The 17706-nt window shown below is 45.0% G+C and overlaps 1 protein-coding gene across 11 annotated transcripts in view; it reads left to right on the top strand.

The window, feature by feature from the left end:
* Positions 1 to 17706, top strand: part of eml1 (EMAP like 1) — a 72873-nt gene that overhangs the window by 16966 nt on the left and 38201 nt on the right. For 3 of the 11 annotated variants that reach the window (XM_080512842.1, XM_080512851.1, XM_080512850.1), the window contains exon 1: positions 1339 to 1821. The exons of 6 other annotated variants lie outside the window; for them this stretch is intronic. In XM_080512842.1, coding sequence (XP_080368968.1) covers positions 1755 to 1821 — 67 coding nt within the window. In that variant the 5' untranslated portion in view covers positions 1339 to 1754. Of the gene's footprint in view, positions 1 to 1338; positions 1822 to 17706 lie in introns of those variants that run through there. 2 more of the 11 variants (XM_080512848.1, XM_080512849.1) reach the window with 2 other exon arrangements.

Raw genomic sequence — 17706 nt, 5'->3', positions numbered from 1 at the left:
TCTGTCTTCTTTATGCTTATTTTCTGTCCCTGCAAGCTGGGATGATAAATAATGCACACAGACACACCCCCCTCCCCCGCCCACTCAAACCCCCCCAGTCAGAATTAAAAAGCCTCTAGTTTGGGTGTTTTTCAATAAGGGTTCCCCCTTTTTCCCCTCTCGAAACTCCCACCATGCTCACTTTTTAAATTGGTGCCTCCCTTTATACCCCGCACCCGCCACCAGACCCCCCCCACCAGACCCCCGCCACCAGACCCCCCCCACCAGACCCCCCCACCAGACCCCCGCCACCAGACCCCCGCCACCAGACCCCCGCCACCCCCTCCCCTCTGTCCCATCTATTCCTCTTTCCCCTCAATCCCCCCGTCCCCCTCTCGTCCTTGTTTTAAGGATCCCCTCAGTCTCTGTGTGGCGGTCTGCAGCAGGGCAGATAAGACACACACACACACACACACACACACACACACACGCACACGCACGCACGCACGCACGCACGCACGCACGCACGCACGCACGCACACACACACACACACACACACAGACACACACACACAGACACACACACACACACACACACAGACACTCACACACACACACACACACACACACACACACACACACACACACACACACACACACACACACACACACACACACACACACACGCACACACACACACACACACAGAGGACATGACCATAATCATCTTTAGCCATGGCAGAGATCCTCTGGCGTTCTTTTTCCTAATGTTTGGATTCGGCTGCAGGAAGAGGCGTGTGGCTTGTGATGCAGTGTCCCCATGTGACACCATACTGTGTGTGTGTGTGTGTGTGTGTGTGTGTGTGTGTGTGTGTGTGTGTGTGTGTGTGTGTGTGTGTGTGTGTGTGTGTGTGTGTGTGTGTGTGTGTGTGTGTGTGTGTGTGTGTGTGTGTGTGCAGGAGAATAATGCCGCATCTGTTGTAGCTGCTCTCCTTCCTGCTGTATCTCTGTGCTTCTTTTGATCTTTAGTCTTTGTTCCTCTGCTCTTATTTCTTTGACCTTTTCCCCTTTATTGATATTTCTGGCTGTATTACTCTGTAACCCCCCCCTCTCTCCCTCTCTCTCTCTCTCTCTCTCTCTCTCTCTGTGACTCTGGAGGAGGATCTATCAGTGAGTCCCAGCCCCCTCGTGCTCTGACTCGTCCGCACCGTGTGACAGGGGAAGGCTGGGCTGTCCCGAGCATTATCTAAACACACACACACACACACACACACACACACACACACACACACAGCTTTCCCTGCGCTGTCAGCTCAAGCCCTCTTAAAGCTGTTTTCCTGTGGCTGGAGATCAGTAACGGCACACAGCTGTCTGTGCAGAAGGGCAAGAGAAGAAGAGAGGGAGGAGAGAAGACCGAGAGGAGGAGGAGGAGGAAGAGAGGAAGAGAGGAAAAACAAACCCACCAGCAGCCTCTTAACTTGTGTGTCTCCTGCCAGCCGGTGCCGTCGTTCCTCCGCTGGGTGTGTTTTCTCCACTTCAGGACTTGTCTCTCTTTTTTTAAAGCGGTGCTGGAAGCAGCAGAGCGGCTGGAGTTCACATGACATAATCGGAGTGAATGGGTTGCCATAGTGACTCAGCCAGGGAGTCTGACCCACGCGGAGTGAATGGAGGGAGCGCCCCGGACGCCCAGTGAACGATAAACTAGCGGAGGGGAGTCACCGGCGAGGAGCGAAGGAGCGGAGGAGGACGGCAGCAGCAGCAGCACGGAGCTGAGAATGGAGGACGGCTTTTCCAGCTACAGCAGCTTGTATGACACCTCGTCACTGCTCCAGTTCTGCAACGGTAAAATTCACTCACCCTTCACACTGACAGCAGCCGGAGCTACTTCAACCTGCTGTGTATGTCGTCCTGCGTGTCTCCAGCCTCGGAGCCTCACGTCCAGGTGAACACGCTGCTCCATTGAACTTTGTGCCAAAAGTAGCATTGGGATTGAAATGAGTGTGTGTGCAGTGTGGAGGACAGTCCAGACGAACGCTGAGCACATTCGTACGGGTTTGTGGAATCAAGGCCAGAATAATGTCAACAGAGTGTGTGACGGCCAGGAGAGCTGTAAACAAAGACGAGGGAGGACGAGAAGCAGGGCTCCGCTCTCTGGTGAAGGCCTGTTCCAAACACACTTCTCTGCTGGATCACGCAAAGCAGGAGGGACTCTGCTGCCGGTGTTTAAGGGATTTGTCCTCTGACAGATGGTGATGCTGTGGAGGGACGGGGTGACTCAGGAAGGACTCAGCAGGATGACATCAGGCCAGGCTTCAGTCCCAAACAGCTGCAAACCTTCTGAAACAAAACAAAAGCTGATTATTTACTCCTCAGACTTGAAGTGACAACAGAACATCTGTGCTCAAGTACTTTTGCTCAAAATGTACTCAGTTAAACAGTGAAATATACCAACTATTGTCCACACATGGAGCTTTTTCTCACTTAAAGTTATACTAGGTTTGTGAGAAGGTTTGAATATAGTTGTGACTCCTCATTTTAAAAGTAACTTTCATTGTTCTCAAGTATGACTTGTATTGTTGATAACCGTTGCTCCTTCTATAATGAAATATATAGTGAAATCTGGATCATATACATTTCAATACATCCTGGGAAGATGTAGTGTGTGTGTCTTCGTGGTTCGTCAGTGTGAGAGATCACTGGTGAAACATGGATAATGAAATAATCAATAATATTTACTGCGCCGTGTAAGCACCAGCATGATGGGACGAGATGAACACTATTGCTCAACTGAGCAGATCCTGGATGAGGAATCACAGTGAGGCGTCTCCTGCCAGGGACGTTGGGCTCGGCCACGTTTTCATGCATGACTGATGAGGTGAAACTAGTTAAAAGCTTTTTATCCCTCGTGGATTTCCTTCATTAAATTTATAGGTTGAGGTGGAGCTGGAGACAAAGAGAAACAGATGAGGTGGGGAAGCATGCAGCTGAGGCCGTACTCCATTCCAACTGGACCTCCACCATAAAATTGAAACTGCTTAATTCTTTTATCTATCGAATGCAAATTCAGCCATGACAATTTTTACGCAGCCAGATTGAATTTTAACGGTACAAGATGCTTGATATGAATCAGTGTTTTCTAAAAGAATCACCAGAATTTGACAAAAGCGGGGGATGTTTTCTTAAAGCTAGCTGAGACACACCAGCTGTTTTAGTCTTGCAATATGAGTTTGTGCCACAAGATGGTGCATTGAGTCCTTCAACTAATCTCAAGGAGGAATTGTAACGTGGCTTTTCACATTTTTTAGCTTTTTAAATTCTTTTTTAAATGTCACATTTGAAAACTAAATCAAAATAAAATCCATAAATGGATAGCAGAAGTGAAGGAGAAATAGGAACTCCAATGCCACATTTGTGACCATGGAAATGGATGGATTACAAGGCTATTTGGTGAACCACATCACTCGTCAAGGACACTTGAACTGCTTCATGTTGTTGCAATGTTAAAGTTAGTTGATGTTCTGTTGGTTCCGATTCTTTTGTGAGTCGGCATGTGATTGGCTGAGACTGGAGAAGGGAGCGAGGAGCAGAGTTAGCAGTGTGCTAGCAGACGGCTAAAGCAGTGTCAGCCCCGACTGTGGGCGCAACGCGGAGCTCCACCATGTTTTCATATCTTACCTCCCCACCGTTCCTTTTTCCATATTTACCCATTGTATTTCCAGCCACATCAGTGCTTTGGGGAGCTGATGGGGTCATGGGTCATGGGTCATGCTCAGAAAGCCACAGTTATGACCTGTCCACTGCAGGAATCAAACCTGCAAACCCCACTGCCCCGGGATCCAAAGTTGTGAACAAAGTTCATGTCAAAGTGTTGGTCTGAGGAAGCAGGTTTCAGCCTCTGTCTTTTACATCTTGAATGTTTTCCCTCCAATCTGGACCAACCGACCAAAAACAACCAACAGACTGACAACAAAACCACTGATGAACAGCAGCAGCATGACTTTCATTTTACACAGTGCGCCTTTAAAAAACAGATCATCCAATTCTGACATAATGAGAGATGGATTACAGCCGTCATGTAGCTGTGTTCTGTTACACACTAACTTTATGAGCTGACAGCACATAAAACCTGCTGGACTGACCAGAAAAACAGGTCTAGCAGTGCATGTTGTTGTAACAGAGGCTTTGAACTATTGCAGGGCAAAAGAACGACCTTTAAAACACCTGCAAATGACGGAGGCATGCGTGATTCTCCAGTCTGTTGACGTTCCTCCACGCTTTTGGCTCGTGGTGAAATGTGTCTGAAGGCTGCAACCTTGATCTTGAAATTCTTCCATCAAGAATGTGAAACATGAACAACGCACTAACGAAACGGATGATTACGCCGAGCTGAATCTCTGCAGAGACTCCTTTTGCCGAGTCATGACAGTGAGCAGTGGGGAAGCCTGAGTCGACACTGAGAGCTGGTTTTGTTTGTAATCGTCCATCATGTCACGTTTCCTCTCTGCAAGCGTGAAATAAAGTCTGCTGCTGTTGCCAGGGATTTTCCAGCCTCCACCCTGCTGCTTGCTCTCTTTTTTCCTTTCTTTCTTTCTTTCTTTTTCTTTCCAACACACAAACTGAGAGAGCAGCGTCTTGTTCCAGCAGACTGCTTAATTGGGTGAACCTCAGTGTGTGTGTGTGTGTGTGTGTGTGTGTGTGTGTGTGTGTGTGTGTGTGTGTGTGTGTGTGTGTGTGTGTGTGTGTGTGTGTGTGTTGGGCCTGTAGGCCATCGTGACATCATAGTGTTCTTCTACTGTCGACTGAACCCAGATCCACTCAGAGCAAAAGTCAATGATGAAGTCATTCCTTCCTCTCTCTCTCTCTCTCTCTCTCTCGCTCTCTCTCTCTCTCTCTCTCTCTCTCTCCCTCGCTCTCTCTCTCTCTCTCTCTCTCTCTCTCTCTCTCTCTCTCCCTCTCTCTCTCGCTCTCTCTCTCTCTCTCTCTCGCTCTCTCTCTCTCTCTCTCTCTCGCTCTCTCTCTCTCTCTCTCTCCCTCTCTCGCTCTCTCTCTCTCTCGCCCTCGCTCTCTCTCTCTCTCTCTCCCTCGCTCTCTCTCTCTCTCTCTCGCTCTCTCTCTCTCTCTCTCTCTCTCTCTCTCGCTCTCTCTCTCTCTCTCTCTCTCTCTCTCTCTCTCTCTCTCTCTCTCGGATCATCCAACCACACTAATGTTCACAGACTAGGTCAGCTAAACTGCAGGAAGGCGTTCAGGCTGCTGCTTTGTCCTCAGGAGGTCGGGGGAAATGAAAATTAGCCCCATTTCTCCCTCAGATGCACAGAAACAGAGCTGAGGAGGAAGTGAGTCCTCGCCCAGTCAAATCGCATTGAAACATGCTGGTCCAGGACAGCGGACCAGTTTTGATTGAGTTAGTCTGGCTGGTGTGTTTCGTAATGAGATTGTCATTTGTTTTATAGAATTAACTAATGTCTTGTCTTGTCCATTGGCGGCATCACTGTCAATTTGACAGGAAGTGATGTCAGGATATGGTTTTGTCAGTCCTTCCAAGTTGGTTTCATTTTAGTCTACCCAACATTACTACTATGGATTTACCAAAGTGTTCATTTTTGAGCTGGATTTCATGTAGAACCACTGACTGGTTCACTGCAGGAGTGTCAAGCACATTTTATTTTAGGGCTACAAACAGCCCAGTTGCATCTTGATCGGTAAAATATTGTCATAATAGCCTTCAGATTCATACATAGTGGTCACGGCGCAGTACACGTGATGAAAATGTCTATATTTTCACGAAAACCAAACAATTACTACAGAAATTGAAAAGAATCTCAACATAGAAATGATTTTTCAAAATACAGTAAAATGTCCATGATACTCTAAAAATGTAGTTTTCTTTAAAATTTGTAGAATTCCTCCATGATTTGCCAGTTTGGAGCCTCTTGCAGGCCACAAGCCTTTTGTTTAACACCCCTGGTTTACTGCAACACACCTTTTTACTACGTCAAAGTTTATTTCTGTGTTACATACAGCATGTCATGCTGTTGTCGTAAAATACTTTAGACTTCAAAATCAGTAAATTTCACTTTTTCTTGAATTTTTCATGTCAATTTTGAACAAAATGAAATATTTTTACTTCCAATAATGGGGAAAACACAAAATCCGCCTTTTTTGTGTGCATTTTCCCTAAAAATTGTTTTGCGTGTGGTTCCTCCAGTCACCGCTGGCTGTGCACAGGAATAACATATAGCATGTAAGGGAATAAAATGTTCGGCCTTCCAGGTTTGGTGATCGAAGCTGTTTATCGGATGTCCTTGTTGAAGCTTTAGGAGAGCAGTGAAGAACAGGCTGGGTTATTTCCACCAGCTGGACTTGTTGTTGTTGTTTAGTAGAAATGGCTGGCGTTGTGTTTGAGAAGCTCCGTGCCGCCCTCGCCACCTGCTGCAGGTCCTTCATGCTCTCTGGAGCTCACTTAGAATATGATTGATGTTTTTGCTCTTATAATTTACACCTCTGATGGAACTTTATATGAAAAACCCCTCGATAGCTGGACCATTTTACAGACGATATGCAAACTGTTATTGTTATATATTGTATACATGTTGACTATATACATCCTGGGCTACAACACATGAGACGGTGTGAGACTTGTAGTTCACGTTTGAATCATTGTGAGTGCAGATGGTGGAGCAGCCGTGAGGCTGAAGAGGGAAATGAATAAAGGCAGAGGCAGCTTTGATGTTTGTTGGAGGTTTTGACAGCCGGTGGAGGCGACAGAGCTTCTCCTCCTCCTCCTCTTGGTTCTGCACCTTCAGGTTCCTGCATCTCAACCCCGACTGACGACGGCACGTGGAAAAGGATTAGGATTTAATCCGTGCTCTCAGTACCAGCAACAACAGCCAAAGCAGAGTGTTAGGTTGAAGCTGGGGGGGGGGGGGGGGGGGGGGGGGGTGTGTTAGTTAGTTTGGTTTAAGACAGTTTATTAAAATGTATTCCTGATTTCTTCAACTGCAATAAAACCAACTAAATTATACGTTCTATTCTTCAAGCTTGTTATTTATAGTTTTATAGAATTACATGTCTGCATTACTTTAATAATGAAGTGTTCTGTGTAATTATGAATTAATTTCAGTATAATTTTATAAATTGTACAATCATAAGAAGCCACGTCTTTGTGACTTAAAGGTATAGTAGAGGATTTTCTTCTCCGGGTGGATCATCAAATAACTGGTCCTCCCAATTGTCAATCATTCTGGTGATATATGACGTAAGGCCGTCGTACGTGCTCGTCCCTGCGCGCAGCTCACTCCACACGGTTTCTCATCATGCCGGTGGCCGACCCGACGGCATTATTCTCTGACATTTTTACACAGTTTCACCCCCTCTGGTGCAAATCTTCTGGTAAAGTGAGCTTATGTGAGCGATGCCGACTTGTGACTTGTAAAACAGAGCGTGCACGAGGAGAACTGGGCTCGTGCACGTCTCTCGCACGCGTTTTAGTAGGCGTTCCGTCTCGGGAGCAGGTACAGCGTTGCGCATGCGCATTTTTTTCAAACGGTGGAGAGGGCGGTTCTTTCCTAAATTCGGGAAAATCCTCCTGTATACCTTTAATATTAAAATCTTTTGGTCTGCATGTTCAAAGACCTCAGTGTCATTTTTATATGGTATTAGATTGTCTAGAAATGTGCTACAAATGTATATATTTTATACAGTAATACTTACTGGGATGAATGGCCGCCATTCACACTGCATTTCAAACATCTTCTATACTTCTTTACAGCATTCCAGAAGAGGCTTTTACATATTTACTTGGCTGTTTTTCCTCCGTACTTCCTGATTGTTTCATATTGTCCATCAGGGCGAGGAAATCTCTGGACTCACCCTCAGAATTCTCTGCACAAGCATGTGAAAGATTCAACAGTGAGACTGAGGAGTGTCAGGAAGCGATGCTTCTGCCTTCAGTGACACTGTGAACGTATCTGAGCCGTCGAGGAATAAATATCGATCCGGGTGAAATAACTCATCCAAAAAAACTGCTGATTCAGGCAAATACTGAGATTGATTTCCTATAGGCGAGCTCGCACCGCCCTTCTTTTATTCCCTTTCAGCTGGACTGGAGGTTTCCATCTTTAAAGCGCTGGCTCATCCGTCCTTCACTGTTTCCAGGCTCTTGCCCCCACATGCTCGTCCCCCCCCGTCACCCTGCTCAGCCTCTCTGTTGGACCTGCTGGGATGAAGCTCACTGCTTTGTTTGGTTTCAAAAATCCCATCAGTTCAATATTGAGCTGCACTACTTCTATGGTGCTGCTCCCCCTCCTTCTGTCTTCTCTCTTTCTCCCGATAAGGTTTCACTGTCGCCGTTCACAACGCTGAACCAGCAGCTGGTCTCTGTGTTCCAGCTGTTTTAAACGTGTCAGGCTGCAGCAACTGGAGCGAGCAGGTAGTTCACCTCACTGATGAACCCAGTGTACGTTCTAAATGCAGTCTGGACTGAAGTATCTGCTTCTCTTTGTGGAGCTTCAGCTGCAAACCCTCTTAAGTAGGTCATCTCAACCATCGTCACACTCTCTGCACACAGAGGAGGATTTATCTGCAGAGCACAACGTCGTGCGTGAGATCAGCATAGAAGATTAGGCCTCCAGCCAGGATCACACTGTTTGGCTATTTTGGCAGAAACGTGTTCAGGCCCGGTCGTACAGTGTGTTGCTGACATCTGTGGAGCATCTGGCCAGTGGGGAGACGCCGCAGAGCCGCATCCAGCCTCTGAAAGTCAAATAATGGGGATAAAATACGACCAGGACTAAATGAGTGATTGGGTTTGGGACTTTTGATATTGATCGGCTTTATGATCTGCATCATCACAACGCGCAATCATTTTCCTGTTAATTACCTTCCGAGTTTATTGAGTCGTCAGTTGGGCTTTAAATTGTTTTATGTCGATATTGTTATTAGCAGGTATCAACACAGGTCCTACATGCGTAATGATGTTTGAGTTTGTGAGGCAGAATCCATTGATTTGTTTTTGAATTGTTGCTCAATTAAGTTTAGTTTGATTTTCATCATGGCAGTTATAACACGGTCATTCAACTGAAATATTGAGGAAACACTCAACAATACCACACGAGCAGTAGAGGTGACAGTGGAACAGGAAAACTCCAGCAGGTAGAGCAGCCAGTCTGCTCTGTGCAATATTATAGAGTCTAAAAATCATGGATGGATGGATGGATGGATGGATGGATGGATGGATGGAATTTTGCAAAAAGTGCAATGAATTTAAACATTTTCAGGACCTATTTTTATTAAAGCAAGAGTAAAAATGTCAAATTCCCACAAGCAACACTGCAGTCACAAAGCAGAGCCACTGATAATGCTTCAGAATCCATAAATTGAATTAAATGACAATGAAATAACATTAAATAAACAAGGGGTTTCTTGAAGCATTCTTCAGTATCACGGTGTGTTCATTCTTCATGTATGATTGTCTTGTGGCTGAAAAGAGAGAGGAAAAGGTAATTTTGTGAGCAACTACACGCCTCTCTGTTTCCTCTCCTCTCTCGTCTTTTCCTCCACTGGCACACTTTCTGAAGCGGCCTCATCCGTGACCTACTAAAACAATCAGGCATGTAAAGCAGGAGTGTGTCAGTTCCTGAGCTAAATATAAACCCCAGCGCTGTGTCCAACCCAAGCGGCTGGCATTTGCACGTACATGTGTGTATTTTCATGTGTGTGTCCATCATGGAGTTCACAGTGTGTGTGTGTGCGTGCGTGCGTGTGTGTCTGCCTCATAAGGTTAGGAGAGGAGACACGCCGGCTGAACGAGTCCTTGAACATTTAGTTTTTTCTGCATAAAACCAGCAGAGAGCCTGAAGCAGTCATGTGACGTGAGGAAGAGGAGAGCTCTTCCTCTCTGTAAGTGCTCAGCAGGGTCAGTTCGTACCTGTGGGGGAGGGCACCCGGCAATAAATCACACAAGTCAGCACAATTCCAGAGAGACGCCATTATTTTTAGCCTCACCGAAGCTTTTCCGTCCAATCACAGAGAGACAAACCAAGACACGAGGAATTCATTTAGAAATTCATGAATTTGAATGAGAAGTCGAAGGATTTCAGGTATTTGAATTTGAATGAGTATGGAAATGATTTCCTGCACAGATCATTTGTGTCTGCGGGCGCGTGTAATTGCACATAAATGCCATTGTTTAAATCTGTAACACGTCACCAAGCCTTTCAGAATTAATTGCAGATCACTTCATTGTGTGGTTCGTATGGAAATGATCCCCACCGTCATGTTGTTCCCAGTGAGTTTGAAGTCACAGCTCATCAATTTGCCTCATTTCTCCACAGTTGTGATGCGAACAGACATAATTAACCTCTCGCTGCCCGTGGTGTGGCTGCGCTCCCTAATTGGCCTCTTACATCTGCTGTTAACGGAGGCGTGGTGGGGAAAGACCTGCTCTGGGTGTGTGACTGTCCAGAACAGATGGAGAGTCCCAGTAGAAACTCCATTAAATATACATTCATCAGGACGACAGGTGCAGAGATGAGGAGGGAGGAACTGCATGTTATTTCGTGCTTTCTCCTCCACTCAGTCCAATTTGTCTGATGGATGTTGGCTTGTTCCAAACTAGATTGAACATTTAGTGCAGGGATCCGCAAAACTGCAGCTTCATTTACCTCACAACGTCAGTGGAACCATGAATAAATGTGTGATTCACCAATGGACAAAGCTTTACACGCTTATTTGTGTCCCATCCTGCAAGTTTTTAGGCTCCACAGTAAGTTCATTTAAAAGTGGGCTGCTTGCATGTGATGCATTTCTTCAGTCATTAACAATGTTTTTGTTTTCCGAAGAAAATCTGGTGTTTCCTTTTCTCACAGAAGCGACAGACTTTTATGAAATGTCAGCTGTCCTTAATTGTCGTTTTTTTACTTCCATAAATACAGTTTGGTACAGGAAGCAAAGCTTCAAATGAACACTTATCAGGTGTATAATCAGAGTTTGTAGGATTAATATGTTCTGCAGCGCCAAAGAAGTGTTATTTAGAAAGGCTGGAAATGCTGCTCGTGCTCATGTTCACTATGGCTGAACACACAGTTGTTCTGCTGCAGGAGCTGGTCAGTAGGAACAATGTCCAGAGTGTCAGGACTTCCAGTCCGTCTTCTCCTGGGACTTTTTATAATCGACTGTAATACCAATCCAACTTCATTGTCTCTCCGTACGAATGTCTGTTTACTCCCATTGTTGAATGTAACGAAAACACGTAACATTGTTGTGTGAACAGGACTTGTTATATGTTGTATATGGAAATACGTTTTGTTAACATGATTCAGTAGTGTCACAGCCGCCTAATTACAAGAGTTGAATCCTGCATCAAAGGTAATTTTATACATATATATCACTTTATATATATAAAGTGATATATATGTATATGTATATGTATATGTATGTGTGTGTATATATGCACGATATATACACATATATACACACACACAATTTTGCTGGGTCACTTCAACTGGTGTGATTAAAGTATATGAAGCTTTATTTATTAGGGTAAATTCAACCCCACTTTAACGATGTTGATGAAACTAAAGTACTCTGATGTTTATATTTATTGGATGGTAAACAGAAAGGATTTTCTCTCACAAGCCCTCAGAATTAGGTTTTGTTGGCAAAAATGTAACTTTCGGTTTGTCGAGGTTTACGATCACAAGACATGGATTGATAGGATGGATGTTTCAGAGTGTGTAGACACACTGCCTCCTCACAGGTTCTGTGCTTTGTTTTGATGACGGAGGAAATCCTGCTGCTGACATCTTTATACATTGTAAAGGACAGATGCCGCCACATGAACCCAGCATACATAGCGCTGGATTGAGGACAGTACACAGCATTGTTGTGTTCCAGAGTAAAGGCCTCAGCGGCTGTCAGAAGGCTGAATTCACATGTTTTGGTCCAACGTTAAAAATAAACTGTGAGCCTGAAGTCACCTGGACTGAGTCCAAACTTCTCTGTTTGGTTCAAACCCGAGAGCCACGCCTGGTATAACACTGCTTCAGGGTCATGACCACAACTTTTAAACACAGAAACACTTTTTGTAAGTAACTCTGAACTCTTCACGGTATTTATGCTGATTATTAAAGATCTTGATGAAATTGTACTCCTACGGTTTTGTACTTAAAATATGATGCAGGACACATTGAATATAAAGCACAGTACTGCAACCACCCTGTTTTTTTTCTGCTCGTACAAAGTAACTGTGAGGAAAAAAAGAAAATGTAGCACTGTGGCCTTGTCAGGCTTTCTGCAGAAAACAGCAGCTTTCTAGGTGAAAATCCTGTTTGTAAAGTTAAATTGCTCAGAGCAGCAAACCACAGACAAAAAATAGTCTTTCCTTCGGACTAATAAAGAGACTTTCTTTCGTGGGAAGAGCGTAGAACCGTGACGAACAAAGAGCTCTGCTCTTTTATGTCGTACTCGCGCCGCCTGTGGCTTTAGAATACAGAATATTAGCGGCGCTTCCCAACAGCGTCATGAGGTTTAATATAGATCGGTTCTGTTTACATGACAAGGTTTTAAGTGAAAGGGCAAAGCTTCCGATGCCTCCAAAAACACAACCTTTTGAAAACGACTCTCACGATCAAACTTTACAAAAATCCTTTATCTCCATGTGGATGACAGAAATGCTGCTACTGTGCATACGCACTTTCTGAAACCACAATGTAAAAATGATGTATTAGTTCCTGCTGGCCGATTCATACTCCATAAGAACAAGAAGAAAGTTTGGCACGCCGCCGTCCTGCTGAACAAGATGATGCCATTTTTGCTGCTTGAGGAAATTTGGTTGGGCTGTGCCACTCGTCCAGGGTCTGAGCGGAGTTACGTGATGCACCTTAAAACGGTAATTTTAAGGTGCTCGTTAAAACCGGACCAACATGGCGGTAAGGAACAAAAAACAACAAAAACCATACTTGTACCTGAAAACACATTTTCTCCAGTGGACATGAAGGTGAAAACGCATTTTCTCCAGTGGACATGATGGTGAAAACACATTTTCTCCAGTGGACATGAAGGTGAAAACACATTTTCTCCAGTGGACATGATGGTGAAAACACATTTTCTCCAGTGGACATGAAGGTGAAAACGCATTTTCTCCAGTGGACATGATGGTGAAAACACATTTTCTCCAGTGGACATGAAGGTGAAAACGCATTTTCTCCAGTGGACATGATGGTGAAAACACATTTTCTCCAGTGGACATGAAGGTGAAAACGCATTTTCTCCAGTGGACATGATGGTGAAAACACATTTTCTCCAGTGGACATGAAGGTGAAAACGCATTTTCTCCAGTGGACATGATGGTGAAAACACATTTTCTCCAGTGGACATGAAGGTGAAAACGCATTTTCTCCAGTGGACATGATGGTGAAAACACATTTTCTCCAGTGGACATGAAGGTGAAAACGCATTTTCTCCAGTGGACATGATGGTGAAAACACATTTTCTCCAGTGGACATGAAGGTGAAAACGCATTTTCTCCAGTGGACATGATGGTGAAAACACATTTTCTCCAGTGGACATGAAGGTGAAAACACATTTTCTCCAGTGGACATGAAGGTGAAAACGCATTTTCTCCAGTGGACATGATGGTGAAAACACATTTTCTCCAGTGGACATGATGGTGAAAACACATTTTCTCCAGTGGACATGAAGGTGAAAACGCATTTTCTCCAGTGGACATGATGGTGAAAACACATTTTCTCCAGTGGACATGAAGGTGAAAACGCATTTTCTCCAGTGGACATGATGGTGAAAACACATTTTCTCCAGTGGACATGAAGGTGAAAACACATTTTCTCCAGTGGACATGATGGTGAAAACACATTTTCTCCAGTGGACATGAAGGTGAAAACACATTTTCTCCAGTGGACATGAAGGTGAAAACACATTTTCTCCAGTGGACATGAAGGTGAAAACACATGTTCTCCAGTGGACATGAAGGTGAAAACACATTTTCTCCAGTGGACATGAAGGTGAAAACACATTTTCTCCAGTGGACATGATGGTGAAAACACATTTTCTCCAGTGGACATGAAGGTGAAAACAGATGTGGAACAACAAAAACAGCAGTTTAATGTGAAGCAGCAGAGACTGAGAGAGCAGAGAAGAGGCTCCTTAGCACATTGGTAGGCGTGTCTTGTTTTGGATTCTCCTCATGTCAATCTTCCTGGAGGCGGGGCTTCTCCAGCTCTTTGACGTCATCAAATAGAATCTAGGTGTTGAGCTCCCCCACCAGGTAGAACAGAGACACTATGGGGATGTTTATGAACCCCAAATAACACTTTTACCACGTTTAAAGACCAGAAAAGTCAATTTAGTAGAATATGGGTCCTTTAAGCAAGATATAAGCTGTGCAGCTCAAAAGTTAAAATGCCACTTCACTGAAATGTGCCTGCTGTGAGGAGGCGTGGCCTGCTTGAGGAGGCGTGGTCTGTTTGGGGCGTGGTCTGTGTGAGGGGGCGTGGTCTGCTTGAGGTGGCCATGTGCGCTGTAAATTACTTGGCCCTTGCCAAGATTTTAAATCTTAGTTGTAGACACGGTACATAATTTGTTTTGCTCGTTTTTAAAGTGATTAACTTACTTTTACTTTCAAAATCTAGATTTAAAAATTATATTTCAAGATTTCTTATGAAGTAAAATTGACTTGCTGCATTGATGCATGGTCTCTCTAGTTTTATGTCATTTCTTCTGAAATGTATATCCATTCTTTGAATACTGAGGTCTCTTAATTATTTTGGATATTGACCACGGTGGTGATCCAGAGTTTGTCAGTGTTTAACCTGCATCATAGGGGGGGGGGGGGGGGGGGGGGCAGTCAGGTCTGGATGCAAAGTTAGAAGTTCTCCATCCTTACACTCAATTCTTCCCCAGTTCATGTGGTTTGGTGGTGGCTGTATGGAGAACAACACTCCTGGATCTGCTCCCAACACAATATGTGTGGTACTGTAAGGCGAGGGCAACCATCAGAATGAGAGGATCCCCTCCACCAGCTCCTCTCATGATGGAGGAGCAGCTCTGTGGAGCTGTTGAGCTGAGTGAAGCCCTATATTAGAACTCTAGTTATTGATCTCATTGTTTTGGTCTCAACCTGAAGTGTCAGCTCAGCCCTGTACTCACCTCAGTTCTCCCCCGTCTCTCCACATACTGAAAATGTGTAACAGCAGAAGTGTGTGTCGGGGTGTAAAACTCAAGAAGACGGAATCAGAATCAGTCTCTTCACACTCAAATCTATTTTTGTCTCTTCAGTGTCTTTGTGTTCGTTCTCATCCAGTCAAACTGGAGGTGAAACTCTGCTGGAAGGATTTGGCACAAAGTCTCTGTTTCAGTGTTTTTCACACCAAGGAAATCTGGTTTCCCATAACAACGCTTACACACACACACACACACCCACACACACACACACACACACACACACACACACACACACTGGATGGAGCAGCGTCCCGCCTCCTGTTCCGTCCTGCTGGTTGTCACTGGAGGACAAAGCCTTGTTTGATGCAGACAAAGGTCTGGCCGGTCGGATGAGAGCGAGGATTGTGTCCAAGTCTGGAGACACTGCGGAGCATGACTCGGGGCTTCTGGGGCTTCTGGGGCCTGCTGCCTCCCTGAACATCAACGCTGATACAAGGACGTCTTTCTCCATCTGTTTATCATTTGTTGTTGAAATGTGGGGTGACGTAATATTTAGCACATTTCTGTCCCGAGGAGTCACGCAGGTTTGCGTTTACACAGCCACGATTTCAAGTGGAAACGTAAAACTTTTGCTGTGTTTTGAGTGTCCCGTTATAGGACAGTGGTGCTCGGAGCCACTGAAAACAAACGTTTTTGAAAAAGGCTCCCGAGGTGGAACTCTTTGAAGAGGCTATGACTCCATCTCAGTGCAAACCCCGTGAAGAACGACACTTTCTGTTAATGCTCAGTCCTCATGTGGACGGCGGAAATGCTTCTACTGCACAGTCATGGTCAATCATTCTCCTGCACATGCTCAGTAGACGGACAATAAGAACAATGTTTCCTCCAGATGAGTCATTGTTGCTTCATGATGTTGACTTGAGGTTCTTTTTAGCTCAGTATCATATCGTTGTGCTCCTCAGTGGATGAGGATTTAGGACCTTTAAGGAGACTCAGAACTGCTGCTGTTGTAGAAAAAGCACAAGCAAATGTCATGTCTGCTCATCAGACTTCCGCTCCTCTTCATTATATTGATGCACCTTGGGAAAATGACGGTCACAACCCACCCTGCATGTATTTACTCTGTATGTTTTTTGGGGAGGCCGCGGGCCGCCACGTTTTTCTGGAAACGTAGGGAGGGAGTGGCCAGAGCAGGGAGGGAGCACGTCAAGGCAAGGCTTGTGTACGTGGCCTGCACGCCACGCCTGGCTGTGAGCGGTTGCGTTGCATTGAGTTGTACGTGTTTACGACATAAGATCTCCGTGCGATTGCCACGTTGTCGTACGGAGGCTGTGCTTACATGTGCTGCTCACTTATGGTGGCCTTACTCACTCGCATGTTGTGAGTGCATGAAAGTGTGATGAACGTGAGTTTGTCCCAGCTGCTGCCGCCTCCAGATTTCATTTCTCACATTCCACCACAGAGACTCAGGGCTCTGATGCCGCAAGCAGGGTTGCCAGATATGACTCAATGCTTCCAGCCCAAACAATGAAAAAAAAAACCCCACACTTCAATCAAAACCAGCCCAAATGTCAGCCTGTGTAGAAATCATGTTAAACCCTCAAACTATAGTGAAGAAGACACACATGCATGAAATAAACAGTTAACAGGTAAGAGAATTTGGCTCCCCAATTGAGGTAGACCTGCCACATCTGGCAACACTGGCTGGTTTAGGATTAGGATTAGGGTTATGGTTAGGATTAGGATTAGGATTAGGGTTAGGATTAGGATTAGGGTTAGGATTAGGATTAGGATTAGGGTTACGATTAGGATTAGGGTTAGGATTAGGGTTAGGATTAGGATTAGGGTTACGATTAGGATTAGGGTTAGGATTAGGATTAGGGTTAGGATTAGGATTAGGATTAGGGTTCGGATTATGATTAGGATTAGGGTTACGATTAGGATTAGGGTTAGGGTTAGGATTATGATTAGGATTAGGGTTAGGATTAGGATTAGGGTTAGGATTATGATTAGGGTTAGGGTTAGGATTATGATTAGGGTTAGGATTAGGATTAGGTTTAGGGTTAGGATTAGGGTTAGGGTTAGGATTAGGATTAGGGTTAGGATTAGGGTTAGGATTAGGTTTAGGGTTAGGATTAGGGTTAGGGTTAGGGTTAGCTTCAAGCAGCACAGAGTCAGTGCATTGTGCTCTCATTGGCTGTAGAAGGCAGAGCGTCACCCGTACAGGAAGTGAATCTGTAGCCCGAACACAGCGAAAGTTCCTCCTGCAGGAAAAGGGCTATGGTGTGTCTGCATGCTCCAAACCCATATGGAGGCGGTACTCACCTCGTACAGATCCACACATTTTACCTGCTTTTCCATGTAGCTAGCACACACTTGCAATACGGCGGGTTGTGACCGTCGCTAAACTGAGTTCATTTCTAGCTCAGTCGAGAACAGAGCCGTGAGCCAAACAACAGCGTGGAAACACTGAAGGAACATCATTAAAAAAAAAATCCTCTTTCACTCTCATTTTAGTCTGGTTCATCCCTTCATCTCCTCCGGCTCCAG

The sequence above is a fragment of the Blennius ocellaris genome (genome assembly GCF_963422515.1).
Source record: "Blennius ocellaris genome assembly, chromosome: 17".
Taxonomy (NCBI): Eukaryota; Metazoa; Chordata; class Actinopteri; order Blenniiformes; family Blenniidae; genus Blennius; species Blennius ocellaris.
The sequence above is the reverse complement of the archived record's forward strand: the minus strand, read 5'-3'. Positions and strand labels throughout refer to the sequence as shown.